The sequence below is a fragment of the Pyxicephalus adspersus genome, chromosome 3 (genome assembly GCF_032062135.1).
Source record: "Pyxicephalus adspersus chromosome 3, UCB_Pads_2.0, whole genome shotgun sequence".
Classification (NCBI taxonomy): domain Eukaryota; kingdom Metazoa; phylum Chordata; class Amphibia; order Anura; family Pyxicephalidae; genus Pyxicephalus; species Pyxicephalus adspersus.
The window spans coordinates 130,744,057-130,761,983 of NC_092860.1; the positions used below are offsets into that span (position 1 = coordinate 130,744,057).

The 17,927-nt window shown below is 36.7% G+C and overlaps 1 protein-coding gene across 1 annotated transcript in view; it reads right to left on the reverse strand.

Annotated features, from left to right (window-relative positions):
- Positions 1 to 3,599: 3,599 nt before the first annotated feature.
- ZCCHC4 (zinc finger CCHC-type containing 4) overlaps positions 3,600 to 17,927 on the reverse strand; it is a 16,655-nt gene continuing 2,327 nt past the window's right edge. The window contains exons 2-13 of the mRNA XM_072406368.1: positions 16,734 to 16,852; positions 16,274 to 16,356; positions 14,940 to 15,215; positions 13,848 to 13,928; positions 13,092 to 13,164; positions 12,542 to 12,692; positions 10,786 to 10,883; positions 10,505 to 10,626; positions 8,878 to 8,953; positions 8,311 to 8,362; positions 7,174 to 7,321; positions 3,600 to 6,008 (exon numbers count right to left, since the gene is read on the reverse strand). Coding sequence (XP_072262469.1) covers positions 5,912 to 6,008; positions 7,174 to 7,321; positions 8,311 to 8,362; positions 8,878 to 8,953; positions 10,505 to 10,626; positions 10,786 to 10,883; positions 12,542 to 12,692; positions 13,092 to 13,164; positions 13,848 to 13,928; positions 14,940 to 15,215; positions 16,274 to 16,356; positions 16,734 to 16,852 — 1,376 coding nt within the window. The 3' untranslated portion in view covers positions 3,600 to 5,911. The remainder of the gene's footprint in view (positions 6,009 to 7,173; positions 7,322 to 8,310; positions 8,363 to 8,877; positions 8,954 to 10,504; positions 10,627 to 10,785; positions 10,884 to 12,541; positions 12,693 to 13,091; positions 13,165 to 13,847; positions 13,929 to 14,939; positions 15,216 to 16,273; positions 16,357 to 16,733; positions 16,853 to 17,927) is intronic.

The window sequence follows — 17,927 nt, forward strand, 5'->3', positions numbered from 1 at the left end:
GATCCATTCCAGGTTTGCTGGATCACCCAGCTTCACTTCTGAAAGTGTATTCTCTCCAGCCTTGGAGAGCTTTCATAAATCAGGGTCATACTGAGAATCACCATATGAGGTAGCTGGAGATATATGGCCTTTTTATTTAATTAAACAAATACATCTAAGCTGTGATACCTTATTACGACTAGGAGTATTAATCAATTTATTAAATACACACTTACTGGGGTGGAGGTATTTTTTACCTAATTTAAATTGATGTACTGTAGAGATAGTGGTAGTTTTTGATCAAATTAAAGTTTTAAATAGATGTTTAAATTCTAAAAACATGCAGTTAGGTTATTTGGCTTCCCCCAAATTAACCTTAGACTGTAATAATGACATATGACTATGGTAGGGACATTATATTGTGAGCACCTTTGAGGGACAGTTAGTGATATGGACTATGGAATTTTTTGTTTTTGGGATAGATAGACTTTAAAGTGAACCTGTGTCTAGATAACGAACAATATACATATACAAAATTCCCAATCTAGGAGATAAGTGATTCTGAAGATGTGATCCATGGCTGCGCAGCGGACTCCAATTCGAGATCTATAAAAAATATTCTATTTTCCAATTGGGTTTACATTACAGTAATCCCCTTGGAGGGTAAGGATGCCCTGGTGCGTGGTAGTTACAGACCGATCTCCTTATTGAATCAGGATCTAAAGTTATTTACTAAGATCTGGGTTTCCAGTTAGGGACAGCTATTTCTTCAAGTAAGGTTTATGCTGTCCAGAGAGATGAGGGACAACATACCCAGGGTCAGCAACTGGATCCAATTGTCTAGATCAGGGGGATCCACCATACCCTGTCTTTTCTCTATTATCTTTACATTCCTCTTTGCTCCCAGTGACATTGGAGATCTGAACAATTTGAGAAAGTGAATCTCCCTATGGTGATACAGACACCAATTAGAACTTGAGTGTTTCTTTCATGCAGCCTATTTGATTGGGCTGGCAGCACTTAATTTGTACAAAAAAAAAAAAATAGACTTCATAATTGAGTGGTCCATGAGGTCCGAAAGGCTGGCGACCACTGGACTAGAACAAATCACTAGAAGAAGAAAAGGAGCTACGGCTCAAAAATATCTGCAGCTGTAAACCCTGGTAACCCATCAGACACACTTAAATGGGTGAGAGCCCATCGGGTGTTGGACTATGTTACTCAATGCAATGACAAGTTGAATTAATGATGGGTAAATGCAATGTAGGTTGAGTGAATCCATCCTAACATACAGGCGATATACTATCTGCAAAGATATGCCTAATATTATTATCTCTCCTCCACTATGAATAATATATATCTATGAAGTAAACTATTACAATTTGTCTTTATTTTTCAAACAGGGAAACAAAAGAGTATCTTTCCATGATGACATCGGACACATTTCCAAACCGAATAATGACAATTAACACAACACTAAAATACTGATTGTCAGTTACATAACAATATTATTATTAAAAATCACAAACATTTATTTTAATTGAAGTTATCGATTAACAAATGACATAAAAAATAATAGAGTAAAGCAAATTTAGATAACAATCACAGATTGATCTGACCTTGACCATAAATACCTTCTATATAAATCAGCAACTGAATTTTAATATTACCTGGCATGTGCATCTGTGTCATAAATATGAATTATTATGCTCGGTATACCTCGTTGATTCGAAGTTGACAAGCATAAAAAATTTTAAACAGCAATTCCTTGGAGTGTTTGGAATAACAGTAATTTTAGTGATATTTGGGGCTGAGACAGAGAAAAAACTAATTTTATGTAATATAGTGGGGAATAGCTGTGTCCGTTTTAGATTGAGGTTATCTCAATAAAGGAACTCTTGAAATTCATGTAAACGGGACAGGATGCATAATCCTTCCATTGTATTCAAATCTGCAAACAGCATTTATAAATTTATATAGAATGGGGAAAAGGTGAAACCATCGGCAGTTTTTACTGCTATCCGTGAGATTTTACTACACTTTCTCTTCTCGAAACAAACTTATGATCAACAGTTCATATTGTTGTGGACAATAGCATGGACACTGTGTATTTATTATAAATAGATTCCATGTTGAATGTTGCCCTATAGCTAAAAATTACCATTACTGCAAGATTCTAAATCACTGCAGAGTTTATTTCAGATCTGCAAATGAACATAGATGAAAAGAAAAAAGTCTACCTGTCAATATAAATCATACAACCTATTTTTTAACAAAACATCTAAAATTTATTAAACTTTGTTATTACATGTATAGTATTGTTGATTAACATTTTTAATATCCTATGTCCTTCTATCCTGAAGAAATCAAAAAGGGTGAATCCTCCCAGTAAAAACACAAATAATGTGACAATTCTGACAGGGTTCTTATCCTTCTAAAATCTACAAAAATGATTTGGCTTCATGAATACCTAAAGAGATGAAACAGCAAAATGGTACTCAACAGTATGTTTCTGCTTAACCTGGTTTATTTTATCTCAATAAACAACAGCCTAAGGAACTCTCTTTCCCTCTTCCTTTTTTATCCCTCTCTGTCTCCTCCTATTTATTTTTTCTATCTTTTCAATATCACTTTTATTTATATTCCTAAAAAATATAATTTTAGGAACTTTATTTGATGGATACAAGGAAGTCTATAAGAACGGTACGGTTGGTATTTTCTGTTTTACACATATTGTTTTTTTGTATTTCTGAAAACTTTGTTATCCTTTAATGGTTCTTGTATGTTGTTTACTACTCTGTCATAACGGTTGCAATAAAAAAAGGTTAATCTATCCAAAATCAGATATTAAAGTTTATGGGACATGCAGGAGAGTTAAAGCAAACCTGATATGATAAAGAAGTAATAAAACTGGGATACTTTTGCTTACCTTCTTCTGAAAATGTTTGGCCGTATCACTACTCTAGTGGCTTTAAAATTTACATCACTTAACTGTAGGATGCGCATAGCTGCTAAAAAAATAATAATAAAAAAAAAAATAAGTGCAATACGTAATTTTTAATAATGGGATTGTAGCCAATATCTTACCCTTTAACCTTAAACTTAACCTATGAATACCTAAATAATAAAAATAATTAAAGCAGAGACTGCAGCTAGAATTTACCATCTTAAAACAAACTTTACTTTAAATGAATCATAACTATACACAAATCTTTTCACCACTGATGAGAGCCCAGCCACCACAACTCAGACTTGAAAGCTTTATTACGAACTTCTTTAACTGTTACTAATGGTCCTTTTCTCTCCTACTCGCGTGCCCTGAACATTAGTTGGTTTGTGAACGTCTTTACTACTGGTTAACTCTTTCAGGAAAGTGTACCTATTTTAATGTAAAAAGGGAAAGGTGTCATGGAACCCCAGGTGGCCGGGTGGGGTTCTGCATAGGAAGCTTTGAATGAATGAAGTAGAAGCTGGAGCCTACAGTTACTATAGCTTTCTGAATTTGACAGGTTGTGGATAGAACTTCCAATGAAATATTAGTCTGTGGTGTGTACATGCAGAGTACACTGACTTGGATGTTATAAGTTGCAATGAGTAAATAACAACAGAAAAAAAACATATTCTTTGCATGTGTGTCTTTATTTCAACAACAATTTGTGAAAAATTTTAATGGGAAAATTCTTTTCAATACATGTGGTCAGTAAAATGTTGGGAAAGATATCCTCAGGGATAAGTACAGGAAGTCAGGAAGGAACAATTGGTTTATTGTGCGCTTGAAGGTAAAGAGTAATCCCACAGCAAGGATTTTTTTTATAACAGTAGAACAAGGTTTAAAGCATTGGATTCAAACGAACTCTAAAAGGGAAGTATCCCCCAACCTTAGCCATAACTACAAAAGGATGACATTGGCAATGTATCTCATGGTTTTACCAGATTTTTACTATTACCTTTGTTAATGCCAGGCAAAACAACATGAACCTGCAGGTGTGTTGAAGCGCCATTACCAGCACGGCATGCCAAGAAAACACTTGGTCTAGGAAGTGCACCAAAAAAGCACATACACCATTGTTTTAGTAGCACAGAACAAGACACATAGTAGTGAACTACCATGTGTTATTATGTCCTGTATTACTAAAATATATTTATATATGTTATATATTATCTTTTCTGTTTACAGTAATGCGGTGGCAGCCTGTTCAAATAAAAACTAAGATTGGGCCTTTACAGTTCTTCATATAATATGCAGGAAACCCCTTGTTTTTCCTCTACAACAGGGGTGTCAAACTCAAATACACAGAAGGTCAGGGCCAAACATGAAATTTATTGAAAAAAAAGTAATTTTACTATTTCATCAATACCTAACAAAAACAAACCCTACACACACTTTAGGGTTAAAAAGACTAGTTTCTATCTATCTATGCAGGCTGTGTTGTTCATCTTCTCACATCACAAGTTTGTCTGACACTAAATATTACACTATGCAGTTTCTAATGGATTGAAACACAATGCCATTGGTAGTCAGGCACCATGCGATCATTGCCTAGGCTTTGTGTCACATGATGGGTCTACAGAAATAATGTTTATGTATTGCATGTATTGAAAATGATGATGTGAGGTGGTAGTGCGGGCGGGCTAGATGTAGATCATTTTTTTAATTCTTTGGGGGGGGGGGGGCAAAAAAAAGGACCTCGAGGCCAGAGTTTGAAACCCCTGCTCTACAACATACAGTAGGAACTCATCTGCAGTGGGGAACGGGTAGGTTAGATTAATCATATATTATGACAGCACTGGGATTAGGTATAAGGCTGCCAACAGATATCGGACAGCATATAATGGAAGGGAAGGTCTTTATCAATCTCCACCTAACATAAATTTATTTTGGACTTTGCTACATATCAGTAAAAGGTTTTCATTATTCAGGGGCAGTTTAACTAGCTCAAAACTAACCTAAAAAAACCTTACCCTTAATATCTGCCAAGTTTCACACTTTATTCTATCACCATTGAAACAAACATTGTAATTTGACAACTAAAATAAGAAAAAACACAAACGCCTTCTATTCGTACAATATGTGGCAGATTAACTTCCATTACTTTGTCTATCAACAGGTGAGGAATCCATGTCTAAATCATCAACTGTCTAGTTTATTTTCATTCCTTGTTTTCATCTTTGTAGACTGAGCCCTGGTAAGACACTCCTAATCTTTCTATTTAGTTTCACTTTCAGAAAACGTGAAATTAATTTCAAATTAATACTTTCAGTTTTACCATTGCTCAGAAAAAAAGGGCAATGATTAGAAGACTGACTCTGAAATTCATCATCAAATTTTTTCACCTGCAATAAATGATTAGAAAAATATCTTTTGGAACCCGACAGCCTGGAAAAACTTACATAAGGGTTTTCTTTCCAAGTCTTCTTGGTGACTTGACGCTGCCTGCCTTTACAGAGCAACATGTGAATTTGCTGTGATGCTGTCACGTACGTTACAGTCTGAGGCCAACCAAGGTACCAGTGTGCTTTTGAGTACCTGGAATAATGAACATTCACATATAAGCTCTCCCGCTACTCACAGGACTTTAAGACTGAAGTGCTATTCACCACTGTATGATCTTGTGTTATTATATAAAAAGCATTGCGTTTGAGCCAATGAGTCCAAAAACTGTCAACTTTACTAAGAACATACAAGAAAACAAATGGTTACCAAAAAAATAAAATAAAAAATATATATATTACATAGAGCCAACAGTTTGTGAGCTATTTTATCATGGATGACTGGAATTTAACATTCTGTCCTAAGAACACATTTTTAATTGCTGTGTGCAGAAGCTGGATTCATTCATGTACTGAAGAGTACATAATGAGAAAACAGCAAATCTCCTCCATGAACATGGGGACAAATTCTTGATTCACCAGATCACTGTTCATCACATCATCAAGTCAGGCGTTTCTTTTTCTTTCCCCGATTTTTTCCTTTTTGAGCGAACATACTTTCCTTCACCTTTACCTTGAAATTTTGTTTCCTTTTCACTCTGTAAAAACAAAATTTACAAAAGGTAATTCCACAATGTTGCACAAATGATTATACTCTTGTAGCAATTTACAGATACATTTTTCAATTCACTATATTTACTTCCCAATAACATTTGACAAGTTTTACTAGGACAGCAAAGTTTTGAATTCACTCGACACTAAACAGATTATTTTACAGCACACAGACTACATTTTAAAATGTAGCAGTATTTTTTTCTCCCTAATGTGAACCCGTGACCAGGCTATGAACATTCAAGTATCTGAATATTGTTAACAAAAAATAAATGAGTTTAAAAGTAAGTCTTCACTGATTTATGTTGCTGCAGATGTTGTGCATCCTCAGTGTATCCCTAAAGTTGTCCACAAATTAATCTCCCAGCAGCTTACCTTCCCCCACTCCCAGCAGCACCTGAGCTGCCATAAATCTCTAATCTCTAAACATAGAGCACTGGGATGGGGAAGAAAGAAGAGCTCTGTTGTCGAGAAAATGGCAGGATGGAGATCGTGGCTTCTGCTTTGAACGTTGAGGAATATTTTTCTATATAGCACCTGCAGCACAGTGTTCTCCCCATCCCCTTTAAACTGGGCATACTACCCACCACTTTTCAGTAACCACCCAAAAACTGTAAAAAAGTTGTGTTCCAATACATGACTTGTGTTCTAATACAGGAAAAAAAATTCTAGACAGAACAGCTAACAGCAGCTATGTCAGCAAGGGCTTGTTTATTGGGAATTTACTACTTAAAATTAAAAATTTGGTATTACTTCAATCTCTATAGACTGGTCACAGATTCACTTTCAGGAGCAAAAAATAAATAAATAAATAAAAAAACACAAAAATTATATAAAATGTAAAATATAAGCAGCAAATTAAGTGGATTTAAAAACCCTGACCTTTCAAGGCTATAATAATAACATTTGTAATGAATATGGATATGTGAATATTCAAACTTGCATAGACTGTCTACAAGTACACTTTATATTACTGTTAGTTTATGAGTAGAATTAAAATGAAACTCATCCCGACCCGTTTTTCATATTATTTCAGACCTTAGGAATATATAGGTTTGTCAGCTCAATGTTTTGAGTGGAAAATTATTCTGTAATTAAAAATTTATTGCAGATTAGGGAAATGACACAAAATCTGTTACAGCCAAGACTGACTTTTTGTTGAGTCCTCCAGATGCAAGTCGACGAGGACAGTTTCTCTGCTTGTGATCACTTTCTCCACATACATAACAGCCACTCAAAGCAGCACCGCAGGGATGGTCCTGTAAAGAGCACCGGTCACAGGAATCACAGTGAACCCAGGCTGAAAAACAACATTTGGATTTGATGTTAGAAAGTCATGCAAGATTATTTTAAGATACATTATTTTTTAAATATTTTATGGGCTTACAGATATAATTACATATCACATATAAAAATCACCATATTTCAAATACTTACATCTGGGAGTATTCCTTACAAATAAAAAAATCTGAGACAAAATGTCTTTTTTGTTATTTTGGCATTTTGAAATGTAAATCCAGCTTTGTATACATTTTTACACAATAAAATACACATATAACCCTTTTGTTAATAAGGATAACATGTATTGTGCATGTTGTAAAGTATATGAAACTGTTCCTGCAGGAAAAGCTGTTGGAGCACACAGACCCAGAAAAGTGAAGACAGCTATGTAGCCCTATAGCTGTATATGTGCAGTATGAGTTCTAAAGCATTGATGCCTCCAGTGCCTAGACATGATTTTGAATAAGATTTGGTGATATCATTACTGTGCTAGAGACCCAGACATGAAAAAGCAAAGCTCTGTTCCTCTACCAAGGTGGTTTCCATAACAGAGACACAGTGCAGAGAAGGGCATGGTCCAGATCAGTGGCAGATGTAGCCAACAGTAGACCTTTGCCCCTTTGCCAGCTGGCACAACTTCCAGAATATAGTTGCAGAATTCAGGCAGCCTTTCTCAATCTTTTTAACATGAGGGAACCCTTAAAATAACATTTAGATCTTCAAGGAACCCCTTCTATATTTACTATATTCACAGCTCACAGTACATTAGTGTGGCGATGCGTAGGATTGCAAGGGGGGGGGGGAATGACACCCTTAAATATAGCAAAAGAGTTAATTGGCCTCCTTTAAACTGGCCTGGGGGGCACAAATTGCTCATTATTCAAGGAACCCTTAGCAACTTCTGGAGGAAGCAGTGGAGGAAACACTACACTAAGGTATAAGACTTGCTTGTATTCTAAACAATAAGTATTAAGTAAGGTAAAAAAAACTCTGCTAGTTATAACTTACATGGTTTCACACATTTATTGCATAAGGTGCAATGCTTCCATTCTCTGCCATCCTGTAAAAAAATGAAAATGTACAACAGTTCAGAAACTAGAGAAATGCAAACATGTTTATATATCGATCGATATTTAGTCAACATCCATGTCCAAAACACTGCCAAACTTTACATTCCATACACCCGCTAAATATTTATTGTTTAAAACAAACAATGCTCTATGAACAGATGTTCACAAAGAACACACAGATCCATGATACTATACATACAGTAATAGCATGTATAGAGTATGGCAAGTGACTGTGCCGACTGTAAATGCAACATGTGCATGATCACTGGCCAAAAATATCCGTAATAATAATCAGAATAAAATCATCCAGATGGATCACTTAATGCAGAGGAATCATCACGGATCTCCATCTTTTGACGTGGTTGGATGCTTTTTAGTCTCAAACAATCCCTGTCCCAGTGACACTAGGGGCAGTTTTTGGCTGGAGGCAAATAAATTACCAATATATTACAAATTTTATCTTTGGGTTGTTTAAGGAAGGTGGGTAATAAATAAAGCTTATTACTTTGGATGGACAAGAGTTGCAGATTTCACAGTGCTTGTTTTCAGAGGACACATATCTCTGACAAAGTTCACAGAACCTAGAAGACAGAAGATAATAATTATTCATAATAATGATAAATAAAATAAACTAAAAGAGTGAGTGGTTGTAGATATATGATCTGACATTCACAAGCAGTGGAATTGATTGGCAGTTCCAATATATGTTTACTTGAGAGGATAGGTCCTGCATATCTAAGGCAGTAGCACTGGTAGGTAAAGGAAATTGTCACCAGCTCAGCTGATGTTCCTCTGAGCAAACACCAACCACTCCCTACAGCCATAAGAGTATCGCCCAATCAAGTTGAAAATGGCTGGACTGGGCAACTGTCTGTCTCATGTCCATGGGGTCTGTTTGGATAGAGATTTGCAGAACTGCTTCCCATGCCTGTGTAACGTTTTCTTGCAGGACTCCAACTACAATTTTAATGCTCCAGCACAGGGTCCAGGTGGGGAAAATAATGCAAAGTTGACACTTTCCTAGAGCATTTAAGTTCCTAATAAGAACAAAGTAATCCCCAACTAATGTGAATCTAATAATATTATAAGCAAACTTATAGACTATGGGACTTTGTTGCCAACTGTTCACTATAGAAAACTTCTTATCACTCTTTCTGCCCTATAGTTCCACACACGGCTTGCATAAAGAACCACCGAATATAACAAGGGACCTAGACGTGTTACATCAATGTAGAAGAATCTCCAGGTTGTACATCTATTATTCAAAATAATAAAGTCAATTTAGATTTTGTCTCCTAAGGAATTTATGTATCCTGCTACTTGATAAAGAATCAAATGCCATTTGCAAAAATAAAGTGTAACCAACAAGATTCTTAAATAAAGCTTTCTATACAATGTACTGCTTTAGGCAAATATATTTGAAGTGTCCTACCGTATTTTCCGGCGTATAAGGCGACTTGGCATATAAGACGACCCCCAACTGATTGGTTAGAGTGGTCTGCCAATTAATTGGCAGACCACTCTAACCAATCAGTTGGGGGTCGTATTAAATGCCCAGTATTGTACTGTTCCTTCTGCCTGTCAGATCTCCCTATTGTGCGAGAACTGAGAGGCAGAAGGAACAGTACAGTACTAGTTCTAAGGAATGAATGGGCGCATTCCTTTTTAATGAATGGGCGTGTTCTAGTGGAGAGCCAATCCAGGCTCACGTCCTCCTGTGCAGGCTCGTGTTCTCCTGTGCAGCTTGCACAGGAGGACTCGCGGGGACTCGACCGCATCGGACGTGAAGCAAGCTGCAGGTAAGTATCCGGCGTATAAGACGACCCCCGACTTTGGCACAGATTTTTCAGGGGGTTACAAAGTGGTCTTATACGCCGGAAAATACGGTACTTTAGTTATATCAGCACAATGTACAGCAACTCATAACAGCTAAAATGAAGCCAACTCTGCTCTCTAACACAAATTAAATAACAACACATTACTGGATCAGCTTTTCACTGACAAACACATGCTACAACTAAACATTCTGAGCATAAAAGACATCTCAAAACTACGATAATATGAAAGTAAGCAAATTAACTTTTCATAGTTAACTTGAATAGCATGTACAATTTATATTATTTCTGCTGCACCTGTAGCCTTCATTTGCTGGAAGCACAACTTGTTTAGGTGAGAGATTGGTGAAAATGCGGACTGGTGACTGTTTCCTTCCAGTCTTCCCATGCTTGTATACAGTATGGTTATCATAGTCCACCTGAAACACCATAAAAACCAACAAAAATCATAACCAGGATAAAAACTGTGCATAACCCAACAACCACAGATGTACAAAAATATTCCAGATTTTAAAGTAGGATATTTATAAGAAACCATATGTAAGATAACAAAGCATGTCCCCTAAGCATGCAATTACCTGATAATCCAGCATGCTAAACCCAGCAGAAGACTGCAGAATACGAGACTCAAAGAAGTAAGGAAAAATCCAAAATGTGGGCAGCTCTATAGAACTTCCTGGTAAGGAGAAACATGTTTTACTATTCAATGGTGACGAGTTTGACTTATTTTAATAGTCTGCAAAGCTATCCAATCTGCAGTGGCACAGAGCAACCACATTTAAACCACATTTAATCCACAATATCAAACAAAAACATATATGCCAAACTTTCTGGCAGAGAATGTGTTTGGTAACAACCTTTCAGACAGGCAAGCAAAAGTGTTTCCGTATTTGCAACAAAAGGGAATGGAGCGAATGGGAGCTCCACAGCATCACCACTATAAAAAAAATATTAAAGTGCAGTGAAGATACATTGGTACCTTGGTATACATCCGCTTTGGAATAAGTCCTGTTTGGACACAATATATTTTGCTGGGTATACAATCTTTGTGCTAGAACTTGTATGGGTCAAAATGAGTCATAACCCCGTGCGCTACCCTTATTTACCTCTTTGGAGACAAAGCCACGACTGCCCACGAGCGTCAGTACGCCAGTTGCTACCATTCAGTGAATAACGCGCGCTATAACTCTCTGTGAATTACATAACATCTCCTCCTCCACCCTTCTCAGCACCATCCTAGTAGGCACTCAACTCTTCTCAGCAAGGTAAAGGGAGGTTAAATTTTCATTTATTTCATCTAATTGCTTTTGTATTTATGTATTTTAGTATCAAGCAGTGTTTAAATTATTCTATACAACCCAATCAATGTATAATATGCCAATTTTCATGGGAACGGATTCATCATTTTCCTTTATTTCTTATGGGAAAAATGTGTTGGTATAAGTCCAAGGAGCTGGAACGGATTACGAATTTATATCAAGGTACCACTGTATCTTGTTTATCTTAAATTTTATTTTTGAATTCTGACTGGTGCCATTGATTTGCTTTTCAGTATTGTAAAGGTAGACAGGAATTATTTACCTTTGTGCCTGCCGAATTTCCTGTACTTCATTTACAATTTAATGTATAGTTCCCCCATTTAAACTAGATAACGGCTACTATTTTGTGTAGTCACCACCTTTATGGTCAGGGGGATACTGCTTATGTTTTCCGATCCCTGAATATAAATAACTGACACAAACTTAATGTTAAATGGCTGCAAAATTTGAGGGTTTGCAAAATGGCTATAGAAACATCATTTCATCTGGGAGTTGTCTGTGAAAATTTAATCGAGTTTAAAATATGTTCCTGTGTGTGTTTTAAATGGGTAACAGAACACACATGCAAGCTCTACACTTTAATCCACTGGTCCCTATTTAATGTACAACGCTGCATACTATGTTTGCGCTATATAAATCCTGTTTAATAATAATAACTGGTACAATTTGAAGTTACTAAGATCCATAAAAGGCAGCAGCACTCCCTCTAGTGGATAATTATGATAACAAATCCAAACCTGAAAATTCTAAACATTGGGGCAGATTTTTTGAAGCTCTCAAAGATTGGAGAAGATAGACTATCATGGGTGAGCCTGGGAAATCCAGCAAACCTAGAATGCATCTGTCGAGGATTTAATGCATTTGTCAGCCAATAGCAAATGGTTTTTTGGAAAGCTATTCCAGGTTAGCTGAATCACCCGAATCAACCTGTTGGTCTATCCTTTCCAGGTTTGGAGAGCTTTTATAAATTAGGCCCTATGTCTAAAAAACTAAGCAACAATCAGTACCAGCGTACCTGTGTTTGATGCGTTCTTCCACATGTCACTCATTTTTTTAAAGCTGAAAGCAAGTGGTTCCACTAAACCTCCAAATGGTGGGTCGGTCACCATGATAACCCCTCTCCCATCATCTTCCTGCAAGAAATGCTGGCAAACAGCCTTTGGAGCCTAGAAAACCAAAATGATTTCTTAACACGATTGTTAGCAGTCATTTACATAAATTATTTTATACATTTAAAAGATTTTACACTGTTCATAAAACAAATAAATACTTGTGGAGGTTTGTCCAGGTGTCATACTTTCTATTAACTCAGGAAACCTGAATATCTAGATTTTATAGAGATCAATATAAAAGTACTCATTATACACAATTAACATGCAACTAAGAGACAAGAGTTTTGCTTGCTGTTTGGAAATGTGAATATTAAGGTAATTTTAATAATAGTTTATATGCCAGACTGGAAGTCATAACCAAAATGGTTAAAAGGGGAACACCCCCTTTTATTGCTGCACCATCCATCAGCAAGAAAAAAAAAAAAGTTGAAGAAGGCTGTATAAATAGCATACCTCTCCACCAAAAAAATGATGGTTAAACATGTTGTAGTGGCAAAAATCATCTTTGCTATAGAACTGGGAATACCTAAGAAACAAAAGACACAAAATGTTATAGCAAACACTGATGCTCATTATTGGAGCTTCATGAGAGAGAGAGACACTGCCATTAACCCATGGGACACCACCTCCTGAGTGGTTCTAGTCATTTAGTCTTTTATGCCTACACAACTATTAATATTATCATGTATTTTTATGAAGTCAATATTTTTCAAAGCACTTTCAGGTGTCTATAGTCATATCACTAAACACAATGGTTTTGTTTTGGCCTGGTACGGCACTGCTGAATGATCCCAATAGTATGTGGCTTTTTTCACCTGTGGATTTTATACAACCTGCAATTAATGTATAAAGGTAATGTAAATGCTAAAAAAGCATAAAAGTAAATCTGTCATGGAATAAATATAAGGGCTGACACTGATGACCTTCTTCTGCACACGTGAGTCTCCTGTATGCTGCTCTTTAGAATTAATCCTTTCTGAATCAGTAATCTGAAGCAAGCGAGGATATCAGAAAAGTCAGAATTTCCTACCAGTGTACTTGTTTTGGATCTGTCACACAGTGCTAATACCTGAGGATTTAGCTTGACCAGCAATTAACATTCTCAGTGGGAGAGTTTGACAATGCAAGCCCTAATGTTTCTCTGATCACAGATTTCATTTAAAAGGCTAAATAGCGATTGGTTTACATGGCAAGCATGGCTGGGCTTACCTGAAATCAATATCTAATAGCAGACTCTTCACTTTTGGCTTGGAGCCTTCACATCCCTGATGTCTGATCCATTCATGTAACCTATGATATATAGCCAGAATATAGTTATTTTTCAATACAAGTGTTACCTGAACAGTGAGAAGGAGAGAAGCGGAAAAACAGCCTGTGTGATTTCTAAAGAGTGTCCCCTAAAATGTTGTTGGAATTGTGTTTGTTTTATATGTAAAACAGCATAACAGAATTTTTAAATGTAGCCCAATTACCAACGGCAGTAAAGCTCCCTTCCGCCCACAAAAAAATATCTGCAAATATAACTGCTGTGCCCTGAGTATGATGGCTCAGATCTCTGCAACAAAAAACAAAGTGCTGAATGATTTCAAGCAGAAGGGTCCTTGTCAAATACCAGAATTTTAGAAGGTCCCATTTAAGAATAGATCTGAGTCCCAAGGATCACCAAATCATTTATTGGGTGATCTTGTCTACCTCAAGAGTTAGATGTGCTTATTTGATAAGATGATAGAGCAGTGCAGCGGCAGAAAGAAAAAGAATGAAGAGAAAATAACGTAATTTGTATGTTTTTTTCTCTATTTTTTATATTCCCCACTAAAACATAAAAAACATAAGTCCATCAAAACTTCAACCACTAGGGAAATAAACATGTCCCCGATAAAACTCGATAGACATAGTTGCCCCAGGAGTTCCAACATGGGAAAAAAATTACATCCTGATCCCATGAGGCAATCGGTTGTTCCCTGGATCAAGTCTCTGTTATCTTTAGGGTAACTCTTTAATACCTAGTTATATCCTGTGCTGAAACTACTTCAAGAGAGAGCCTTTTCCACATTTTCACAGACCTTACAGTGAAGAATAATTGTATTTCATACTGATTGTGGATTTTATGGTATTTATTACTCGCAGAAATTAGAAAAATTAAAAAAAAAAACAACTTAATAGGAAAGTGGTTCAAACCATCATAGCATGAAGTTTAGGTTTGCTCTACTGAGTATCATATTGACCTCTTTTGTATCAAAACCTGAAAGTAATGATGGTAAAGTTTACACAAGGGTGATTACCAGACCGAAAGCCTCATACCTTGGTGTACCGACACACAGGACTCGTCTATAGCCCAGGCCGATGATGGTATCCAGCAGGAACGAGCAGCTTCTGTCTGCAAACAGGTATTGTGCATTGCTTTTCTTGTTTTCCAGTGGATGAAGGAGCTGACTTGGTCTCCTCAACTGGGATACAGAAATATCACCAATTATATGATGACCAGAATGACCCTCCCATTCATTTTGCAGCAAGAGCTGCTGGCAATTTTGACAAAATTTCCTTTTTGCAAGTGGAAGCCCAATGAACTCTTGAAACCTGGTGTGAAAAAACATACACTGAACAGTAACTATCTAGGTAATGACATAATGAAGTAATCTATTTTTATTTTAAAATGTCATCCCCCTGTGACCTCATTATACTTATTCGTTTCAGGAATACACACTAGTCATGCTCTGCCCACTACATGTTCTGTAAATACAATGTCGCTGTGGATGAGAGGTAGGGATGTGCTCATGTAGATACCCTTCAAAACCATTTTAAATATAGAGAATTAAGATTCACACGTAACAAATAAATTTTACAACATAATTGGGAATCATGAATACATAGTAATAATATATATATATATATATTATACAATATATGAATGTATTTTTAACAAGGGTGACCAATAAATAACATGGCATGAATCAAACATGTTCTTCGCTTCTGTGAATTACAGCTATTAAAACAATTATAAAAAACAAAAATACAGCAAATAAATAAAGAAATCAAAAATATAAAAAGTGTCCTGGTTCTTTCAATTTTTTTTAATTGGTTGTTGTAAAAATTAGTGAATAATGACCTGATACAACATGTAGCCACAGAGCTGTTTGCAAACCTGACCTGCATACATGTTCCATGGCCGGCATACATGTTCCTTGGCCAGTGGCCGGCATACATGTTCCATGGCCATGGCCGGCATACATGTTCCATGGCCATGGCCGGCATACATGTTCCATGGCCATGGCCAGCATACATGTTCCATGGCCATGGCCGGCATACATGTTCCTTGGCCGGCATGCATGTTCCTCGGCCAGTGGCCGGCATGCATGTTCCTCGGCCAGTGGCCGGCATGCATGTTCCTCGGCCAGTGGCCGGCATGCATGTTCCTAGACCATGGCCGGCATAGATTTCCTTGGCCATGGCCAGCATACATGTTCCATGCAATAGCAATGAACTAAATTCCACCAAAGGCTCCCTTTAATTAGCCTCAATCTCCATTTTTGGGAAGCTTGGCAGTGAACCAGCGTCATGTAAAAAAATGGTTAAAAAAAAAAAAATAATGGTTATTTAGAATCAACAGACAGAAATGTCTTCCTTTAGAAAGGTACCTGATCAAGTATTGGTCATGGGACATAGGAGGCTGACAGCTACGGTTATATTCTTTTCTAGCTTCATGTTTGGCTTCTGAAACCTATCCAGCAAGAACAAAGAGAATAAGAAATACATAAGACAATCATTTTATAAAAGCACTGTGCCCAAAACATACAGGGACCCTTTCCTAGGTGATAATAAGCCCAAATTGTTTTTGTCTGGGGCAAAAGGTTGATTGGATGTAATAGGCAGAACAAAATCCAATACTTTTAGGCATGAGACCCATTGCTCATTAAGAGACTGCTCTGTGCCAATATGGGCAATAACCAGCATGGAAGTTGCCCAATATGCACATACACTTGGCTATATCTAAAGAGAAACCTTGCACTGTAATAAGCAAAGAAAGAAAGACATGATAAATAAAGGCTTGGACAGCCTTCTAACAACAGGTACACAAGTTCTCCAAGTCATTTTTACCTTTTCATCTGCCCACTGGAAGAATTTACAGTCTTTTCTATCCCGGCAGGCTGAACAGGCATAAAATCTCCTGCCATCCTCCTTCCCTTTGGAGGTTTTTACAAATAATAATGTTGGACCTATGGGATTAGACACAAACATTTATTAATAGTATACCTGTGCTCTTAAATTGTTAATGTATCAGTTTTTATTTATGTTGCTAACAAAGAGTCAAAGATTCATTAGTTATTTGCAAAGAACACCAACCAGTCATGACAATTGACACCCTGAAGAACATTGGGTGAATCTTATTAACCTATCAGCATGTTTTGTGATTGTGGGAAGAAAACATAAAAGACAAATAAACAGCATAAAGTGTCTATCATTGCAGCTGAACACCTAAAAATGTACTGCAGGAAGAAAATGCAAACGTTAGGGAATCAATTCAGTTATTAGTAGAAATAATAAAAGAAAATAAACCTGTGCCAGCCTTTTGTTCCCGGATGCACAGATTAAGTGTAGCAGCAATTAAACTCAGATAATGTCGCATCTATGCTTCCTCAGCAATATTAATATCATTAAACCTTTTATGAACGCGGTATATACATATTGAAACATCACTGCATTAATATCTTCCTTTATTTATCCACCAAGGACAAATGTAAACACTGGTGCCCCATAGCTGCTCTCCGCTGACAGCCCGGGATGCACAGACTCCAGAATTTGGTATATTGGGAGACACTATATGAAAACATCAGCATATAGAGAAGAACAGACTTGTATAAGTATATAATCATTGCTTGGAGGTATTAGAGGAATTCATCTAATTTATCCATCTACATACACAGCCGTTTGGCTCTATTAGGTAACAATGTTGTCATTATCAGAATATGTGGCAGTGAATGCTTGTAATGTTTTTAATAGATGGGATTTATTACTTCAATCTTGATGCCGGTCTTATAACTTCCGAGGAAGCAGATGCTGCAAAACCCATCAAAACTGAGACTGGATATGTATTGGTTATATACTTGTAAAATATGAAGGATATAATTCTATTTTCATGATGGAATAAACTACCGTATTTTTCGGACCATTAGACGCTCCGGACTATAAGACGCACCAGGTTTTCCGCACGGGAAAACAAGAAAAAAAAAATTCATTTGATTTCCCCTGAGATCCAGCGTGCGGCACTTGTGCCCGCCCATGAAGGCGGCG